The sequence below is a fragment of the Pagrus pagrus genome (genome assembly GCF_965226575.1).
Source record: "Pagrus pagrus genome assembly, chromosome: 20".
Taxonomy (NCBI): Eukaryota; Metazoa; Chordata; class Actinopteri; order Spariformes; family Sparidae; genus Pagrus; species Pagrus pagrus.
In genome coordinates, this window is record NC_140207.1 from 21,870,446 (window position 1) to 21,891,182 (window position 20,737).

The window sequence follows — 20,737 nt, forward strand, 5'->3', positions numbered from 1 at the left end:
TGTACATTGGAACAACCTAGATATAAAATGCATGAGTTTTCCATAACATTTAAATCCTATCTTATTCATATATATTTTTTTTTTTCATGAGGTAATGCTGATAAATAGAGACGACAAACCTCTTCTGTTCAGGGTCAAATTGACCACTATGTCAAATGCTAAAGGACACATTGTTCTTTGCTCATCATCTTTAGAAGGAATGAAGAAATTGTCACCATATTATGTCTAATTATTCCTTCTATGCATAAATACTTTTTCTATTCTCCCATGTCATTTTTAATACTTTTATTTATTTTATTATTTTATATTTTTCTTTTTATTTATTGTAATAAATGTATATTTCAGGTCACAAAATGTTAGTTGTATTTACATGCATTTGTAATTACTACACATCATATATGTGTGCAAATAAAGAAACGTATGTACAAGAGCAAAACATTGTCAACAAAGATTGTTCATATAAACAAAAATATATCCCTGTGTAGCACGCCACAGCACAGAGGGAAAGAGCGAGCAAATGGCAGCAACTTGGCCATGTTTCCAACAATGGAGTATTCCAACAGAGAAATCAAAGGCGTCATCTGTAGGCATTTGAAGAAGCCTCTGATTCAATTTGAAAAGTACTACTCTGAGTCTGACAAGTGCTTTTGTGACACCAAATGGATTCAGTTTCCTTTCGGTGATAGTGTAACAGAGGGGTCAAGAAGAACAGTGACAGCAAAGGATCCATTGATTGAATTATCTGCAGTGGCAGATATGAGATCCAGCCCCCCTCTTGTCTCCAGCTGTATCGGCTGCACGGCAGTTACCGAGGCTGACATCAAAAGCAATAAAGTGACTTTGCTGTTTACGACCATGTATCTCTGACAGTGGACTCTCAACCCCCGTGTACGAGGAGAACAAATATAATGCCATGCTTCCTTTCCAATTGGAGTCTGTGTTGTTTGGCACGTTCAAATTTCCCAGCGGCAGGAAGGAAAAATCATTTTAAAATGCGTCTCTAATAATGAATACAATGGAGGTTCAAGGATTGCTTTTGAGCCAACATGGAGGTTGAGACAACAATTGATAAACCGTCGGCCACTGTAAAAGTAAAGCGCTGATATTTTGAATGAATAGGCATCACATCAGGCAGCAGCAGCAGCTCCTGTTCTCAATGTAATCCTCAGGGCCATATCGGCAATAAAAGATATAAAACAGAGCTTGTGCATTCAGACCAATCTGAAGAAAACAGTCAGTGTATGCAAGCTGATTTGCATGGTGTTAAAGTCACGGCCAACCTTAACACCTCCATCATTACGCATGTATTATAATCTGCCTCTGCTATCAAACAGCAAGGATAAACCATCTCCCTAATCCATGCTTAATTTCCTGCCCCACTGTGATGTATATAAGCCCTTTTTCTGCCATCACTGGTCATTATCTGCAGCTGATTAAAGCACCAAAAGGAATATGGCGGATTATGGAAAAACTGTTGGTAAATATATCGGCTGCAGTCAATATATAGACGGGCGAGAGCAGCAGTGATTGATGTGCACTCTATAGGCTTTTGTATGATTTTTTAGAACTGATCGTGTGTGGTAATCAGTTGCTTTAAATGGGGTTACAGTTATTAGCATTTTTGACATTCTGTCCATGCTGCTTTTGTCACTCATGATAGCGTTTACATTTGATGTGGTAAACTGATTGCAGGTCAGTTTCCTGCAATTGAGGTTCTGGTCTTTACAACAAACATCTGTCATTTCTTAACAGCACTGAGGGTAGTTGGTTTCCAAAAACTGAGGGGTCATTCAGGACTCCCAGTAGAAATGCATGGAGTCATTATTGAGTCATGTTATGTTCATTTAAGAAACACTGCCAAACTCTGTCCCCTCTTGCCTTTCCAATCATCTCTTTTGATTGGTTTGTTTTGTCTTTCTGTGTCTTGACTCATCTAATGAATGCACTGTATTCTTCTTTAAAGATAAGACGCCATAGCACGGCTACAATTAGTTCCAAATTGTGCTGCATGATAAAAAAAGAGTCCACAGTGTTTTCTTGTTTCCTTGGTGCTGGCTTCCTGTTACATTTAAGAATGACTTTGTTCCTTCAAATTTTTTTCAAGGCACAACACAAAAAAAACCCTTACAGGGCCACAGGGCCTCTTAGGTCATCAGAATAAGTGCTCCTGGTTCTCGGATTTCACGACTCATGTTGACAGAGCATCTTCTGTCCTGACTCTTCATTCATGGAACAGTCTGATCAGCAAACTCTTTTCAAAGGCCTTTTCTGTCGATGCTCTCTCGCCCAGATTTGTGTTTGATGTTTTTATTCATTCAAATGCTTTGATCTGTTTTCTGTAACTTTGTAATCCATGTTTTGAAAAGTGCTTACTTACTTAATTACTTACTTCAGGGAACATTTCTCCCAGTAGACCCGTCCCTCAGCACTGAATACATGAGACTGGGCCAAGAGCAGAACCACTTGAGGATAACATTTACTTTGATTTTGTGGATGTCAAATACATCTTCCAGTGCAGTCACCCGAATAAAATGTTGGCAGTTAATGTTTCTGCAAACCACTGATACATTCGTATTTGTACGTGCCATACGCACCATATTTACATTTCTACATTACGTGTCATATTGACATTACGTGACATGTTTATGACCTGACTTTGATGTCTGGAGGTGGAGGGGATGACAAGGTCAGCAAGCCAGTTACCGCAGTTCAGACTGCGTTTCAACATTTGTAAGCATGACACTTCATTTGTGGCGACAAAACCAGTTATTTTTGGCGGGAAGGCTGGATGTCTCCGGTCATGTTGACAAAAACAGGTATTTTAAGCCAAAATATGATTTTCCTAACCCTAACCAAAGAGGTTACTGTACCTTAACCTAAGCAGACCATAAACACAACATTGTCACAACATAAAATAGAAAATTAAACCTAAAGAAATGTAAAGTATAATTAAATGTATTGTTTGAACAGAAACATACATAGTAAACATTTGTTCTGGTGATTGGGTTGCACCTGTCTGCTGCTGCTTTAATTCGGAACAGTTCATCTCAACCAAAAAAAAAATGTTTTGACAAGCTTTTATAACTGAAAATATTTGAAATGTGTGGCTTTAACTGTAGGATAGCAGAAGATAAATTAAGTCTTGGCATTTGGACAAGTATCATGATGTAATTGCAGACTAAAACGTCCGTTTGGACCAGACATTGAGTGCAATGCGTTGACAGTCCAGTCACTGTTGATCAAAGGGAGCTGAATGTTCACAGCTGAAGTGTAAAGAGCAGTGCTATGCCAGCTAAACCACATTATCTCTTATTGCATAGTTCAGTGTGCAAATGCATTGGAATTAAAATGAATAACGGAGGAAACAGTATGTTCTCGACATTGAAACAGAAGAACACTACAATCATATGGTCCAATAACTCTCATCTCTGTGCAAGGCATAAAAACCCCCGCAGGCTTTTAGACTATACTGCTGTTATAGAATATTGCCAGTACACAGACTAGTGCGCATTCATATGAGCTCTGAAAACTAGTCTGATTGAGTCACTAACTAACTAGCTCCTGCTCTCTCGCTCATCAGGAATAAGGAGCATGGACAGCTTGCTTCGGTGAAACAAAGTCCCTGCTTTGTGAGTCTTCTGTGTTCTTGTCAGACAGTCTGGCCAGGATACAGAGCTGTGCAGATCCACGTGGGACAGTAAATGAGGATTGGTTTTTGCATGCATGTATGAATCTCTTCCAGATATTTCCCCAGAGGCATCCTGTATCCTTATTGCATCACACCTCCCATATGTTTTTTCCATCTGCCTGTCCCTTCATCCCTGCCTCCATCATCTCATTCCTCTGCGGCGCATGAAGCTGAAGCTGCCCTGGATCTAACAACAGAGCCATTTAAAGTTCCACATCAGGGTTTTCTTGGCAGGTTACAAACAGAGTTCAGAAAGAAGGATTGGGTTGGTTTGCAGAAATAGCAGCATTATCTATTAACCTTATTTACTGACACGTGCTTTTCTAAATACGTTTTAGTTGATTAACCGACTGAAAATCACATCTTCCTTTAAAATCAGGCCATGTTGCAGACCAAACAGCACAGAACTTGCAAGGCTGCAAATGGAGTGTCTTAATACCATAAAAGGCAGACCAAATTAAAAATGTGCAAATCCAAGCACAATAAAATCCTCAAAAGAGTAAAACAAATCTTCTCTGTGACCTTCAAATTTCAAAATGCATTATGTTTGTGTTGCGTGACAGTCCGATGAGTCATTCCACTGCTTTGATTTTCAAAGAACAGAAAAGCAGACAGGCATCTGAATCAGATTTATCATTATGGAGAAGTATAGCATTGCAGAGTCGGCTGACAGAGCCCCGTCTGTCATTCTCTCTGAAAGCACAACAGTCAATCACAGTCCAAAACACTCAATCCAGTGACATGATGAGAGGATAAATGCCCTGTGACTAGAAAACGTTGGCATAACCTTTATCCAATGCTGCCTTTGTCCATTATTCACAACCCCGACAAAAAGTGCGACAATCACAATTTCACATGTTTTTCCTGAAAATGAAGCTTCATGTGAATTGCATACATTCACAGGTGATTGGCTTTTTTCACATGTTGATTAGAAATTTCCACATGTGAAACAAAACGTGGCACATGAAAGGGTTATGTGAATTCCTTATTCTCTTAACATGTGAATATTGAAATTATGTCTCATCTAAAATGTAAGAAAATGTCACATGTAAAACTCGCCTTTTCACAATTTCACGTGAATTGAATATTTTCATGTGATTGATCATTTTTGTATGTGAAGTGCATTTTTAACATGTGAAAGTAAAATAACGACTCATGCGAAATGGGCATTTTCACAACTGATTCATGTTTGTCTGGTAATACACTTTATTTTATTTTTTTTCACTTGTTCACCAAAAAGACACAAACCAACGAGGAATGTTTTTTGTGTGTCTGATTCTCCAAAAACTATTAAAAGCACATCACTGAGCCATCCTGTTTCATTAAAAACCCCACTGCAGTTCAATTGAAAAACTTGCTAGAGAACAAAGTATGGATTAATCCGCTGCTGAAAATAGTCCCTAACAAGTGCACTAGAGATGTTTTTAAAGTCTGTCTTTTTTAACCAGTTATTTTCTTTTTCCTTGTATGTTCTCATGCTACAGCATACAGATCTGCCCCTTAAATTGCATGTCCGGTGCTCACTACTAAAAGGGGAATTGTTCATTTATAGAATAGTTATAGTTAGTTTCATAACAGCGCTATGTCCATCCATGAACCGGGATCCTGCCTGTTCCTCATACATAAGAGCTTCTTTTTCATGTAGCCAGTGAAATAAGAGTATTTTCAGCTGTATTTAGGTAGTCAGATGTAACACCTAGAAAAGGATAAGTACTTAATACTAAATACATAAATACCAGGTAAGGTCAGTTGTGTGTTCTTCTCCAGCACTGCTGCTAATAAAACACGGTCTGTCTTTGGCGTGCTTGCTCGCTACAGTGTCTCTCCACGTCCTTGTCAGCCTTTAATCAAACATGTACGCCTACTCAGAGGTTGGTAGGCTAATGGAACATTTCTGATTCATCTCCCATTTCAGGACATTTTTCTTCCCTTAAATAATAATAAAAAATGCTAAATAATTTAGAAGGCACTCTGACATGGCATTTGAAGACTAATTTGGTTTCAGTTGGCTGTTTTTATTTATATTTCTTCAGCAGGAACAAATGGGCTTGAGGCTTCAACCATTTCTGTTTCTTCATGCAATTTTGATGATATAATGATTAATGAAGAGTAATGTAAGCTCATCCACAATTATGTAAAAACAGTTTTTACATTGTCAAACAGTTGTATTTATCAAGTTGGACCTCCCATCGAGGCCCTCACCTGGCTGCAGGAAACCATTGTTTATATGATCCGGTTTAAATTGATATCAAATAATTAAGAAAAGACTCAAAACACTAATAGCTAGAGCATTCTTTGTTTTTGCAATGGAAAAACGTTTGAATGATGCAAAACGTGACAATGTGCAGTTTTCAATCAAAACGTATATTTTGTAGTTTTAAACAAAGTGATTGATTGATTGATTGAAATCCTTATTTTGAACATGTAAACAAAACAACAAAAGTGTAGTGCAAATCTAATGACATGTTCCAAAAGGAGTGGGAAGAAGTGTGAATTTATCTAATCCTCTTCATTAATCTTTAGCTAATAATTCAGCATAGGCTTCCTTATTTAATCACTACTTACAAATAAATAAAGAATAACATTGGTCTTGCATATATATATATATATATACACACATATATATATATATATACATACAAATACATATCATTTATTTCCAAATATGTACTGCAAAATGTGATTACATTTACTTTTAAGTTTTTTGTAGTTGTGAGCATATTGATCGTTTGATGATGGTCGTACAGTAGCATCATTATAAGCAAACATACCAATGTAGGCACTGGGGAAATATTTAAATTGCAGATGACACTATTTGTACTCTGGTCATTAAAATGAGCATTTCACAAAAACTAAAATATGTAAGTAGTTCAAATAAGTTATTTTGTTCATTTTTCTATATTTCTAAATATTTTGGATCAATATGTTTTGTGCCTTTATACAGTACTATTTGATGAAAAAAGCATTTTTTTTTAGTTTCTGACATAATTTCATTATTTTTTTCATGTATTATTGTTTATTGAATTACATAACCTCTTAACTTAGGTTGTACAGATTTCAGCGATATGAAGCATTTGAAGATACTCCAAGAAATGACATCACAGTAAGCAAAAGTACCAATGTAGGCACAGATGAACCATTTCTATTGTGAGTTCAAAGGGTTCAAAGGGTACTAATTGGCTCGGCTGGAAGTGTAAAACTGAAGGAAACAAATGTGTATTCATGTGCATTTATCTTAAACATTAGATATGATATTTTTTGATGGAAATCGGGAGAACGTGACTCCAGTGAAGTCCGACACAAGGCCAGGTTTGCAGCAGCACGACGCAGTGATGCAGCAGCTTTTAGTGAATTTTAAAAGAAGCCTTCCTCCTATGACTGATGACTGTGGTGGAGCCTGACAGCGAGCGGTCCACAGTCCACTAGTCGAAAATGAAAGCAGCAGGCTCTTTCATGTGTCGGTACATGTTCACACACAACCTCCCATGAAGAACTCATATTCATCTCACACCATTTGGAAACCATTACAATCATTACCGACGTGTGTGTGCATAGGCAGGCGTCAGGGCTGATGAGAGCAGTTAGTGGGGCTCCGCCTGGTGCATCATATTGACTCCCGGTGCAGTTATCACAGCACGAGTGTTGGAGGAGGCTGCAGTCAAGCGGTGATGGAGGGGCGGGGAGGAAGACAGTAAGGTCACTCAGAGAGTACAGCAGACGATGGATTTTATGCTTCCTTGCTGTTACACCCACTGGATTTATAAACTCACTTGTTAAGAGAGGTAAAGCTCGCTGTGGCTCGAGTGCTTTTTGGTCAAAGAGCACCAGTGGATGTTTTATGTAATGGGCATTTGTATTCTGACCGCAGGACGCAGCTGATCCCTATTTTCGCTGGCGGGCCTGGGCGAGGGCAGCCTCACATCATGTCCGCTCGCCTTTTTTTTTTTTTTTTTTAATTCATCTCACATCAGACGCATCATGCCGCCTTTTAACATATCCCAGGTCAGATAAATCCAGGTCTGAATCCAGCAGCAGTCTAGCCACTCATGCACTCGGGGCGGTATTTGAGGAACGAAATGCAGTATGAATTTTTAAACAGCACACATCTGCGTCGAGTCTCCAGCATCATCTCTTCGACTCTTTGTGCCTTCGCTTGATCCAGCTTCCAAAATCACACTGTCAAGGTGTAGCTTTTCTGATATTCCAGATATGCAGCGATATCTCCCCCCCCCCCCTCGCAGACAGCATTAAATTGATTCTAAGCTGTTTTTATTTTTCATGTATTTATTCCAAACCTGAGTAGGAATATAAATACACCACTGCAAGCACACAGAGCACTGGCTGAAAGGATCAGAAGAGTTACCTTCACAGATATAACTCAGATTTCCTCCCTTTTTTCCTTATATCCAAACCTAATCCCACACCAAATAGAATTACCAGTGGGCAGGGTTGTAAAGGTTTACTCAATAAATTGATCTTATAGCAAACAATAGCGGCTGGATTAGCTGGATAAAAAAGAGAGATCAAACCCCAAGAAGAATCGAATCCACCTCTTCAGAATGAGAGGGATTTAGGGTTTAAAACCAAAAGGGGAATTGGCTAGTGTATTTTTAAATTGAAATACATGGAAATGAGGCTCTTTGTCCACCATGTGTGACACAGCCTTCAGCTAATACCATTACCCAGGAGGCTGTGTTCTGCTGTCTATGCTTTCTGACTCTATGATGGAGGTCAAAGCAGCAAAGCAGGAACTCACAGCCTCAGGGTGTAGTTATTTAGTGTTGGCGTATTTATTACCTCCACCGTGCTTTCACCCCTGACTTTTATTTATGACATCAAAAGAGTAACCACAGACGTGACAGATACGTGGTTAGATGGGCAGTGGCCCCAGGTTCAGCTGAATCCATGGTTTTGATATGGATGTAGATGATTCATAATTTTGTTGTTCAGAACTGTTCAGTTTATCATTGTAGGCTTCAAGTCGGCTGCTAAAAAGTATTGCACTCACATGACAGCCAATCAAACACTGAAGATGAAGGATAGCCAATAATAAGATGGATGCAACTGGGAAGAAATGTGGTCAAGTCATCGGAAAATTAAATTTATATCACTTTTGCATCTCGCAAAGTGATTTTGATACATAAATTCCTAAAACCTTTGTCATGGAGTTGTTTGTTGTGAAGTGTGACTTTGGTATCACTTCCTCATTCTTGACAGTTTAACTGACCTAACTGCGTCTGTGGTGATTTGTAACTCAATATATGTATAATGGGATCAGGAGAGAATTAAAATATCGTTATATAAATTTGTGTTCATTTATTTAAGTACAGGTCAGTTTATCTACACTTAACACTTAAAGAAAGAGATGAGAGGGTGAAGTCATGAGGGTGTCCAGCTCCGTCTCCCAGAGATAAAGTCTATTCATTGAATGTGCAGCAGCAACATGATGCTAACACAACGCCACCTAAATGTTGTTGTTTTACATATAACTCACAAAATGGTCATCATGATCTTACCTAACTAACCTAAGGTGTATAACAGCATGTTTCTTTTGTTTCCCAAAAAAATATGCATATTCAGGATCTTTTTCTCAATCCAGCTACTCCAGGACATGATCCGCACCCTGATCTGAGGTGTCAGAGTCCTGCTTTTCGTGCCTCCTCCCCAGCCAGTACAAGGATGTCACACTTCCTTGATCGAAAAACATTTGTGCCAGTGCTTCCATTGTGTTAAACATAGTCGCCTAAACATGTTAATAGTAGACAACTGTGATTTCTTGGATTGGGGTCGTAAGTACACACTGTTTCACTTTCAAAAGGTCGAACAAAAAGGAAAAGAGTTGTGAATGACAGGTCGGATGACTTGACTAATGGAGCATACAGGGAAAGCAGAAACAACCTCAGGCTGATGAAGGCAGAGTTACTGAACGGAAGTGGTCTGACATGCTTTAGCTCTTGACTGAACCTGGATCTCTGTCTTTGGTGGGGTTGCAGACCTAGAGCATCCAAAAGAAGTGGACTGCACAGGGGATCAGCAGAGACAGTAAGCTCCTCTGCTTGATCAGTGTGGCACGCTGCACCTCTGACTACAGTCCTCATCCATCTCATTACTGTCATCTTCGACAGTTGAATCTAAAAATGAAACCTGCATGTAAAAATGGAACAAAGATGGCTTTGCTGTTACTCTTTGAATATAAAAAAGCATCACGGATACTTGCTGTGCTTTTAAAATAAGAGAAGTGGTATATATATAAAAAAAACTAGCTCCCCGGCTCATAATTTAACATTTTATTCTCCCACAAAATTATGTTCTGCGTATCTTTTGAGAGCCTTTCAGCCTCCGCGGATTACAATCATAAATTACCAAAAGCAGTCCTAGAGCATGCAAAGGAAAATCAAACAACCCGACACAATCATGTGTAATCACGCCCCACATTTCCACAATTTGCTGTAAAAAGTCTGCAGCCAAAATGTCATACAGAGTGATGACCCATCGCTGCCACAGCAATCTGCTCATGTTCTGTAACAGCAAATGTTTAGCTCACACCCGGGCTCCACCACCACTCTCCGCCTCTCTGTGTATCTTTACTCTTTGACTTGAATCAACAACATCACAAGTGCAGCAAATCCCGTCAGCAGCGTGAATCCTCTTTGTCATGGAGGTGTGAATATTTTGTTTCTGCCTCTCTGTATTTGTGCATAATTATGACTTGGCAGCGTGTCATTTATAATCTGAGAGGAGGATCATTCACCACTTGTGGAAGCTGGAGCCAAAACAGCAGCTTTTCTCTATTGACATGTTTGTTTTGTTGCTTTCTTTCTCTAATCCATGTCCGGTCCAGTCTCATGGAGTTTCATTAAATGAGCACAAACAACTGCAACGTAAACGTTACAACATCATTTTCCCCCAAAACAAATTTGACTCAGTGAAGCATCAACAATGTTCTAATATTTGTCATCACGTCAAAAAGCGACATGTTTCAGTATTGTCATCTGAGCACATTCTGAAATGAGATATATGTGATATATTATATACAGTACGTGTGTTATTTTGCCCATTATCTGCTCCATTGTCTGTTTTATTCTATTAACTAATACTGTTATTCACACTTTTTTTTGTTAATTTCCTCCCTTGTTTCATAATTGTAATTGTGCTTCGGCCAGTGCCATGCCAATAAAGCCTACTGAATTGAATTGAATTGAATTGAATTGAATTGAATTGAATTGAATTGAATTGAACTGAATTCTCAATTCAATTGAGCAGCAAATGTGCTGCAGCAAATGTGGATTAATCCACAGCTTAAAACAGTCCCTAACAAATGCACATTTTCTCCTGTTGCCAAGTTGGCTAAAAACTACAGCACCCTCTTTGCTTCCTGTTTTATTCTGGCGGTCAGAATTGGTTTCTTTCAACCCAAGGCCAATGTTTCACAAACCATAACCAAGTCGTGACATGAATGCAGCCAGTTTAGTTCTGTGATTGCAAATGATGTCACTTTACCCTGAGGAGCATCAGTTTAGAGAACACATATGTTGTCTGGAAGGTAATTCCATTTGTCGTTTCATTTCAGTGACTGCAATTTTCCAGCTCTCTGACACTGACGCATTTACAGACTGTCAGATAAATGTGTCTTAATCTTTGTTAATGGTAGGGTTAGGGTTAGGCTTCTCAATGAAATGTTTATAAAATGATGCGCAAGACACCTGTAAAGTTTATTTTTGATTAAATCGTGCAGCCATACATTACAGATCAACATCGCTCCATAACAAGAAGCAATGCAACAAATGTAATGTATAAAGGCCTTTACCTCAGGGTGTTATCGTGGTTCAAACCATCAAATAGACAACAGATTCAGATGTGTACATGTGCATCTCTGTGTGTGTGTGTGTGTGTGTGTTATACATGCCTGTCTGCATTGACATATAGGTGTGAGAGTGTGTGTTTAAGTGTGTATATGGATACAATATGTAAATGTTTTTCAATCCATCCAAAAGATATTCAGTGTTGACGTTGTTGCGACTGTTTAACAGAATATGTATGTGATACTGTCAGACAAAGTGGGAAAAAGATGATTTTTTAACCTTTACGCCCCTTAGAGGAATTCAATCTTTTAAAGTTCATTGCTATCTTATAATGGAGGAGAAGAGGGACTGTAACTACGGACGATTTATTTAATAATAACATCTTCACCACATTCACTCGGCTCCGATATAAATTCAACTTTAACAGCCGGCCACTTTTTTTGCTATTAGAATTACAGTAACATTAATGTCCCCGACTTATAATTTATAAACCTGGTTTGCAGATTTGTTTTCAGACGAATCTGGCCCATCAGCCAAGTGTAAATTCAAGATAATCTAATAAAAGGTGATTTACTGACTTCATTATAATCAGATAAAACTGCTTTATGTGCGGTTCAGTTGCCAGGATAAAATGTGGGCAATTAACGTTTCTGTGAACCACTGATACGTTCACATTCGGATCATATTGGCATTTCTACAATATGTGTCATATCATATCATATGTTCATATGTCATGTTTATGACCTGACCTCCACATCAGGCGGTGGAGGGGGTGGTTATGGAGCTACAGGCTGCCAAGACAGTGAGCACAGTTCAACGCTGCATTTCAACCAGAGAACCAGACTGATCACCTTTATATTCCATTGATTTTTTTGTTGTCAAAAACTGGTGCCTACATTATCCACAATGCAACTCGGCCAGATTTGAGATGCTGGTGTGCTTATAGTGTTACTAGCAACTGCTGGTGTGAAATGAAGGAAATGACAGGTCATGTCCTCTGTGTACGTTGGTGTCTTGGTGTTGGTAGAGTTTACATTCAACATAAAAACCAACATTCGCTCCATATCTAATTATCTTACTGTAACAATTTTACACTGAATGTATTAGACTGTGTATATTTTCAGCCCAGTTGCTAGTATAAAATGTTGGCATTTAACGTTTCTGCAAACCACCATTTAAAAATGTGAGTTTCATATTTATCATATCAGCACAACACAAATCATATTACATTCGTCACATGGCAGAACAGATGGGTGAGACTGCTGCCAAATGAGAGAACATGTTCGAGTGTTTCAACAATTATAAGCATGGAACTGCTGGATATTTTTTCATGGAGACATCAGGACAATTTCCGGCTGGGTTTTTGACGACCGAAGTAGGTGCTTTAAGCCAACACATGATGTTTTTTGTGGGTTTTGTGCCTAAACCTAACCAGAGCATAATCAAAGCGTAACATAAAAAAGAAACTGAACCCATAGAAAGGTCGAGTTTAAACACAAAGAAGTGTAAAGTTTCGATATATCCGTGTTGGTTAGCAGAAACGTACAGCTGAAGGTCTTGTTAGATCTCCAGCTTTGAGTTTGACTCGAACCACAAAAGATGGTGTTTCAGTGTTTCAAACCCACACATTCAGGTTAACTGTATCTTCCTATTGGTTTGAGCTAAGCAATAATTCATTTTCCTTTTCTTCTACTACTCTACTCCGACTACTCCTTTGCACATCTTAAACAGCAGGTGACTGAATTAAACAGCATGTGGAAAAGATTAGACAAGATGTAGCGGGAAAATCAAACAGTTTTTTTTAGACATCTATTTCTCAGCTACTTGAGCAAACCAGAGCGAACTTCAAAAGACCTGAGTGATCAATAGGCCTCATTTATGTTTCTTTCATGAGAAGAAGTGAGTAGACTGTTTAGTATTAATGTATGGGTGCATATTAGATTTGTCTGCACGGTCAGTTTTGCTTTACTGTCCGATCTGCTTTCTACTCCGGGGAAACAAGTGACCCATGAATTCTGTCATGTTGGGGTCTGTGGAGACATCCAACAGACAAGAAAATGACATGATATACATGATATCTAGGTATGTGGCTTTTTTGTGTTTTTCTTTGTGATATGACTGAAAAGCTTTTAATAAAATTAACACTGTCTCATTATAGAAAATTCATTTGTAAAGTTGAGAAGTGATCCAGGGTTGACGGGAGCTGAAGAATCCACCCACCCATCCGCCCGGCACTCCTTCCCTTCTGCTGCACTGTTTCTACGTGAAACTGCTGTCTGTTTTCTCCACGTTCGCCTTTTCATGTCATCGTTTCAAAGATCCGACGACTCTTACTTCTCATGCATCCAGCTCGTATTTGCATACGTATTTGCATTCGAAGACATCGCGCTCATTTCCTCTAAATTTCCAGGAGACCAGCTGCTTCCCAAGCAGCGTCTCTCGCACAGTCTTGACTCTGTTCCCATTCAAACTGCAGGACAAACACACACACACACACACATACACAGCGGCTTTCATTTTTTCAAACAGCCCTCCCTGATAAGAAATGTGGGTAACAATGTGATGTCTGCATCAATAGGCCACTTCAGCCCAACATCCAAGAGTCACGTGGGATCAAACCCACATCAAAGCCTGGCCGACGCCACGATGAGAGCCGGGCAACAATGGAACAATAATTAAAGCCACATGGATATCCAGCCACCCCCTGTCACTCACACACACACACACACACACACACACACACACACACACACATTCATATCTCTTCCTCTTTGTCACAGAAATAGAAAGAGCACCGTTTGATGTCTGTCATGACAATACACCAACCCTTCCACATCTTGACAAGCAGCTACCTGCCATACAATATGTAAGCAAGTCATTTTATGCCATTTGAACGCGATAAATACATCCAGACGCTCTCCTCCACTAAGAAGCCAGTCATTATTCGGGCGAGGGAAGCTGTCATAGCCGGCGGTAATGCAACAGCAATACATAACAAAATGCCACAGCGCTTCCAATGCACTGTTTAATTAGGCACTATACAAGAATATGGCTGTATTGATTCAGCCACATTTTATCCTTTCATGAATAGTCAGGCTCATTTACCTCATTTATTATGCAATTAATATCCAGAACGAGCTCGCTCTTTTTTTTCCAACAGTGGGCCCTGATTAATGTTTGTGTTTTGTCTTGATGGGCCTGCTCTCTGCTCAGAGTGTGGATGGATTGTTTTAACTGTTCGAGGGGCAGAAGGGACATCGGAGTGACAATTATCAAGTCAACCATGAAAACAACACCAGAGAGATGTGATGGATATTGAAAGATTCTTATCAAAAAGGATGCTGCCTGTCCGTGTGGATGAAAAGTTAAAACCACCGATAATTCAAGGGAAATGTATGGTTAATTAAAGGGGCAGTATGTAGTTTGGGGGAAGAAAAGAAAAATCTTCACTGACTGATTTTTTATAATTGAATGAACTAAAAGAACAAACCGTCCTCAGAGGAGTGCACAATGTCCCACCGTCTCACTTACTGGACCATCTAAGTACTGTGGCCATCTTTCATGCGTCAAACGTCCTGGGGACCTTGAAGTTTCTATTGATTTCTTTCTCAAAACTACACAGTGCACCTTTAAACTTTAGTTAGAAGTTATTTTGTCGTTAACAAACTATGAAAAGCTTTATGAACCTGTGAACCAATTGAGTTTGAGTATCTCAGCTTTTCAATGGTCACACACATTATTGGGCATTCAGTTGCTCCGTAGTGAACACGATTATGCCATCATGTGATTCATCAAGAAAGAGTTTTTTTCTCTGGGCCGACAGGCGATGGTCGTAGCCAAACTACTTTTGTTGTGCATGTTCAATGGAGAATATATTTCTCTGCTTAACATTCCTTTTGCTTCAGTCTCCTCTGTTATGACTGAATACCCTTTCTATTTACTCTCACACAATAAAGGATTGCACCTGTTGTTCACTGCAAAACACGTCATAACAATGGCTGCATCTTGCTTAGGAAAGGTCAGATGGAGACAATAATTCGTACGGAGGTCTAAAACATCCAAGAATATATTTTTTGATAATAAAAAAAAAACTACATTTACTGAGCTTTAATGAGTTCACAGTAAAAAAATTAAAAAAAGGATAATTTTCTTCAAGGTCTTTGAGAAGTTTTTTCCTAATTTCCATCCTAATAATGGTTATACTGCTGAACTACACACAACCGATTAACCATTTACAAGTGCTATAAACATCAGTTGCAACTTCACTATAAACAATTGTTAAATGAATGATTCATAAAGAAGTACCTCGTTTGTTAACAGCCAAATAACTATTAATAAAGTTTGATTGACTATAAATGTATCATTTATTAATGATGGTTATTATAAAGTGTCTCAAATATTTATTAAAAACATTTTTCAATAATATTTTGTCACTAAAATGAGTCTCCCTCACTGCGGATGGAAATCTGACGGTGGGTCCTGATGAATGAGGGGATTCTTTAGTTTAACGCAGCTAACAGCGCGTCGAGTTTTGGATCACTTCGAGGCAGCAGCTGGAGATTTTGAAGGTCATCGCACCTTGAAAGGAAACAGGGTCAGTGTAAAGTTCTACCGTGAGAGCCCGTAATGTCTCCAGAGCTGCCACACAGGCACGACGCTCATTGGCACAAAGGAGCTTGTGCGTAATAACGCGGGTACTTGTTGGAGTGGGTGTGCTTAGAACATAACTCCCACAGCTTTTTTAATGGGGGAGAAGGGGAAAAAAAAGAAAGAAAGGGAGAAAAAAGGGGTCCCTTGTACCTCTTCGGCATCGACGTCCTCCTCGCTGTCAGTGGGTTCCGGCGCTTTCACGAACCACCACTGGATCTCCAAGTAGACGGACGCGGTTCCGCTCTGGAACGCGCACGCCATTTCTATGTTTTGTCCCTCTTTAACCGTCATGTTGGAGGGCAGATCCGTGAAGCGACCTGCAGATGAGAGATGGGAGGAAGTGGAGGAGGAGGAGGAGGGAGGAGGGGGGGGGGGGGATATGATGGAGACAGTTATGTGATTTCTGCACGCAAAGAAATGCCCGTGAATTAATCACTCCGCACGGTGTGTGCTTGTGGGGACGGCAGCTGTGTTGGTGAAAGCATGCGCTTGATAAAGGTGCGTTCTTGTTTTAATTGAAGGAGAAGCCCCCCCCACCCCCCACCCCCCCACACCACCACCAACCCCCCGTCTCTCTCCCCGTCACAGATCCTGACGCGTCTTCATTGGGAATTTACATAACGCACCAGGGCTGCATTAGTCACTTATTTTATCTTTAATCGCAGGTTTTTTCTTTCTCTCATCCCATTGTGTGTGCCGTTCTGTGGCCCCTCGTCGGACTCTTTGTGACCGCGATTAAATACTAAATAAACTTGACTGCGCCAGAACGAGGGCAAGCGCAGAGAAAGCACACGCAATAATAAATGAGTTTGGTTTGAAAGAGAGGCTAAAAAGGGAACGCAGCCTGGAGGAGAGTGGCGACGGCGGTAGAAGGAACTAGAGTGAGAATATTCAAACTTTGATCATTTTCCAATCCGGATAAGAAACTACAGCCGTGTCCACACTGATTGTCGGGGCTCGTTCCTCCGTAATTTGGGGGGGGGGACGCATCCGTGAGGGGGGAGGACGAGGAGCACAGAGGCAGTTTGAAAGTGTTGAGCTCAGGCTGGATGGAGGACGGAGCAGGGCAGGCACAGCGTTTCAGCACCGCGGACAGCCGCATGCAGCAGCAGCAGCTGTCCGCGGTGCTGAAAACCTGCAGCTGCTCGGTCACTTTTCAAAAGAAGTTACATCTCCTTCACAGACACATTTCTACATTTTCTGGCATGAAATCAAACTGGAGGAGGGAAAAAAAAGCGCCCGCTCTCCTCCGCACACCAAACAATCACCAGTTGCATTTTTATTGTGTCATCACGGGGTTAAAAACACAACCTTCTTCATCCTCATCGCCTGCCTGCGTGTCCCCCTTCATTGCTTCGTTACACTTAAACACCTCGTCTTTCCCCTTCCAACAGCCTCCTTCTCTTTTCCAGAAAAAGGCTGCGCACTTTTAACACTTTCTCCGACCGAGCAGCCTCCGCCGCGCAGGGCACTGAGCCCGACACGATGCACTGAGAACGACTCTTTGTTAAGACAAAAAAAATAAATAAAATGCGATTCTTACCTTCGAAGGAGAATCCCAATTGCACACAAAATCCGGCTAAGAAAACAAATCCAACAGTATCATGAGAGGTCCACATCATTCCAATATAGAGAGGTCGATTTTTTTACATCAGCCGAAGGGGGGAAAAAGACGAATCTGTCCACAAAGAGAGAAGAGCCTACACACCAGCAAAATCAAACAGTTGCTGGGCGAGTGTGTTGAAACGGAGATTGCCGAAGGTGTAACATGCTGCGAAAAAAAAAAAAAACTACAGCTTGTCGCTGCTGAAGTTCTTTTATTCCCCTTCTCCGTCTCTCTGCAGGAGACACTGTCGACTGCTTGGCTGTACTGAAGTCTGTAGAATAACCGGGCTGCGGTCTTCGTGTGTGCGCTACCGGAGAGACGTCAGTCTAGTGGATCACTGTGGCATCCACACACTCCACACCTCTGCAAATCTAGTCCTCATCCGGTCCCTTACTGTCACCTTGACCGCTTGATTTGAAAATGCGCCGCGCATTTCTGCGTCCAAAGCAAATAAGCGCATGTTTTGTGGGAGATCTTTATTCTGAAATGTGTGTATACTGAGCGCCAGATGATGTGGAGTTTGTTTCTGATGCCGTACTTTTTTATGACAGATGTTTTAAAGGCCTCCCACCAGAGCTGTTTAAAGAAGGATAGGAAAGTTGCCACCTCAGAGCCATTATGTTTTACAGTAATGAATAAGTGTGCGTATTTAGTGTGGGTGTGTCCAACATCTTGATACTAATGCAGTCAGGAGACACTCTGACAGCCCGTCTCAGAGGCTATTAAACAATACTGTAGCATCAGATGGAGCAAACAGAGATGGAGATGGGGGTGGGGGTGTGGTGTGGTGTGGTGTGGTGTGGTGCGGGTGGACCAGCGACCCGGCAAGTGCAGGGCGAGCACAGCATGTCCCGAGTCATTAAGATAGAAGAGATCCTGCTGGAATATTATTAGTCTCCTGGGCGGACTGAGAACACTTTGCCCTTTGTTGCAATGGGCACAAATTGTGCCACTCCTAATATTTGCTCTTAATTGATTCAGAGGCCGATCAGGGATCAGCCTTTTGGGATGAGCACTTTTCTCTTCCATCAACTCAAGTGTCTGTGGGCAGAGGCATTAAGGGGACTGGTCCAAAGTCATCTGGATAATCACTGGTCCCTGCTGTCTGCTGGTTCACAGCACACTCACCACGTAATACTCGAGTAACATTTTATAAAAAAAAACATCATTAATACATTTATAGTTCATCAAACCTAAGTTCATTGTTATTTCACCATCACAAGTTGTAACAGAGCGTTATAATAATTTGTAAATTGTTAAATAATTACATAATTACATTATTTGGATAATGTAGCAACCAATGTTTATAAAGCTTTACAATTTCTTTATAAATGGTTTATAAAGCAGTTCATCATTTTTAACAGTCAAAAGACTATCAAGTAAAGTTTAATTAACTATAAATGTATCATTTATCTATAATGTGCTGCCAAAACCTGTACTAACAGGCTGATTAGAGGTGGGGTACATCACATAATTATTAAAATTCCTGAATTGATTATTTACTTCTTGAATTGTTTCGGATACAGAGGCAGATTTCCCCTGTATTTTTGAAACACACAAGATCTCAATAAAATAGACTGTGAATTTACATTCTGAGTGTAAAATAACAGGACAAATCTGTAATTGTGAATAACCATAACATTTCCAAGATTTTACAGAAAATGTACTCACTAAAATGCTTTTGTAGGGCTTTTTTATTACATAGGTTAAATTCAAAGTGATAAGTTCTTCTCCAATTGACACACTTATACTGCTACTTATAGTGCCAGTGTGCTCTGCTGGATAATACAGATGACTGCGAAGTTAGTCAAGCATTAATGCAGTTCCAAATAACAGATAAATCATTTTAATTAGTAGATTTTATTTTGATTAAATGATATGCTTATTCATATTAAATTATTTATTAAAATCCAATTAAAATCAGCACTGTTCTGTCATTGTAAGTGTGGTTATTTGGAATATGTCAGTGTTTGATTGTATTCAAAAGTATTTCCATTGTATATATACACACATACCCTTATTTAAACATTAAAAGAAACAAAACAAGATCATCATGTCAAATTAAAGTAAAAAGCTGTATTCTATACAGACAATTGCTTGTTTTTTACAAAAAAAGTTATGTTATTTTACAGTATTTTTGGCGCCCCCCTGCTGCCAGAATATAACTGTTTATTATTTTTTGTATTTTTTTTTTTTTTTACAGTGTAGCACTTAGTCCATTAGCTCAATGCTAACACATTATAGGAATTTCCATTAACATGTTAGCGGAAGATAGTTTGATAGCAATCAAACTCTTTAAAGTTGATCCATCCAAGTGACAGGCTTAAAATTATACGACATGTGTGTTCATATTTACAGACATACTGTAACAGTGTCCGTATTAAAGTATTTGATTTACCACTTTTGTTTGCAGTATAGTCATGATGCTGCTGACATAAAACATCAACACTTTTACTCTGAAGTTCAGCTGAAGATCACATGATGCTTCCACAGTTTGAGTTAGACACATCAAGTTATGGTCTTGTTAGTATGAAATTCGCTCTTTGTGCTTCCTTTGAAAGTGTTTTCTTGCCGGCCTGACATGGAGGATTAGTCACAAAGAGGCACCGCATTAGCTTCACCACAACCATGTATTGTTTACCTGAAATATGAGGGAATGTGTATTTTGTGGCTCATTAATATTTCAATCATGATAGGAAGGGCTGTCATTGTGGCCAGTGTGGACAGGAAGATCAATTACAGCAACCAATAACCCTAAAAATGTATTTATGTGCATGTCAATATTATTGTAAGATGCACTTGACAAAATGTAAATCTATCCTTTAATTTTCGTCAATCAGTAGTTTGACCTTCCAGCTATATGGCAGAAAAACAAAGCTGATTCAGTAATTAAGTGTTCGGCTGTGGCCTTTCCCTAAACACTTTTGCTTGACCTCGATGGAAAACGTTTTGAGGCAGAGGAGAGATGTGAAGGAGAATTCAAAAGGAGTG

General features: G+C 39.7%; 1 protein-coding gene across 1 annotated transcript in view; it reads right to left on the reverse strand.

The window, feature by feature from the left end:
• vstm2a (V-set and transmembrane domain containing 2A) overlaps positions 1-18,199 on the reverse strand; it is an 85,136-nt gene extending 66,937 nt beyond the window's left edge. Inside the window, exons 1-2 of the mRNA XM_084340194.1 lie at positions 17,684-18,199; positions 16,291-16,457 (exon numbers count right to left, since the gene is read on the reverse strand). Coding sequence (XP_084196320.1) covers positions 16,291-16,457; positions 17,684-17,762 — 246 coding nt within the window. The 5' untranslated portion in view covers positions 17,763-18,199. The remainder of the gene's footprint in view (positions 1-16,290; positions 16,458-17,683) is intronic.
• Positions 18,200-20,737: the final 2,538 nt, after the last annotated feature.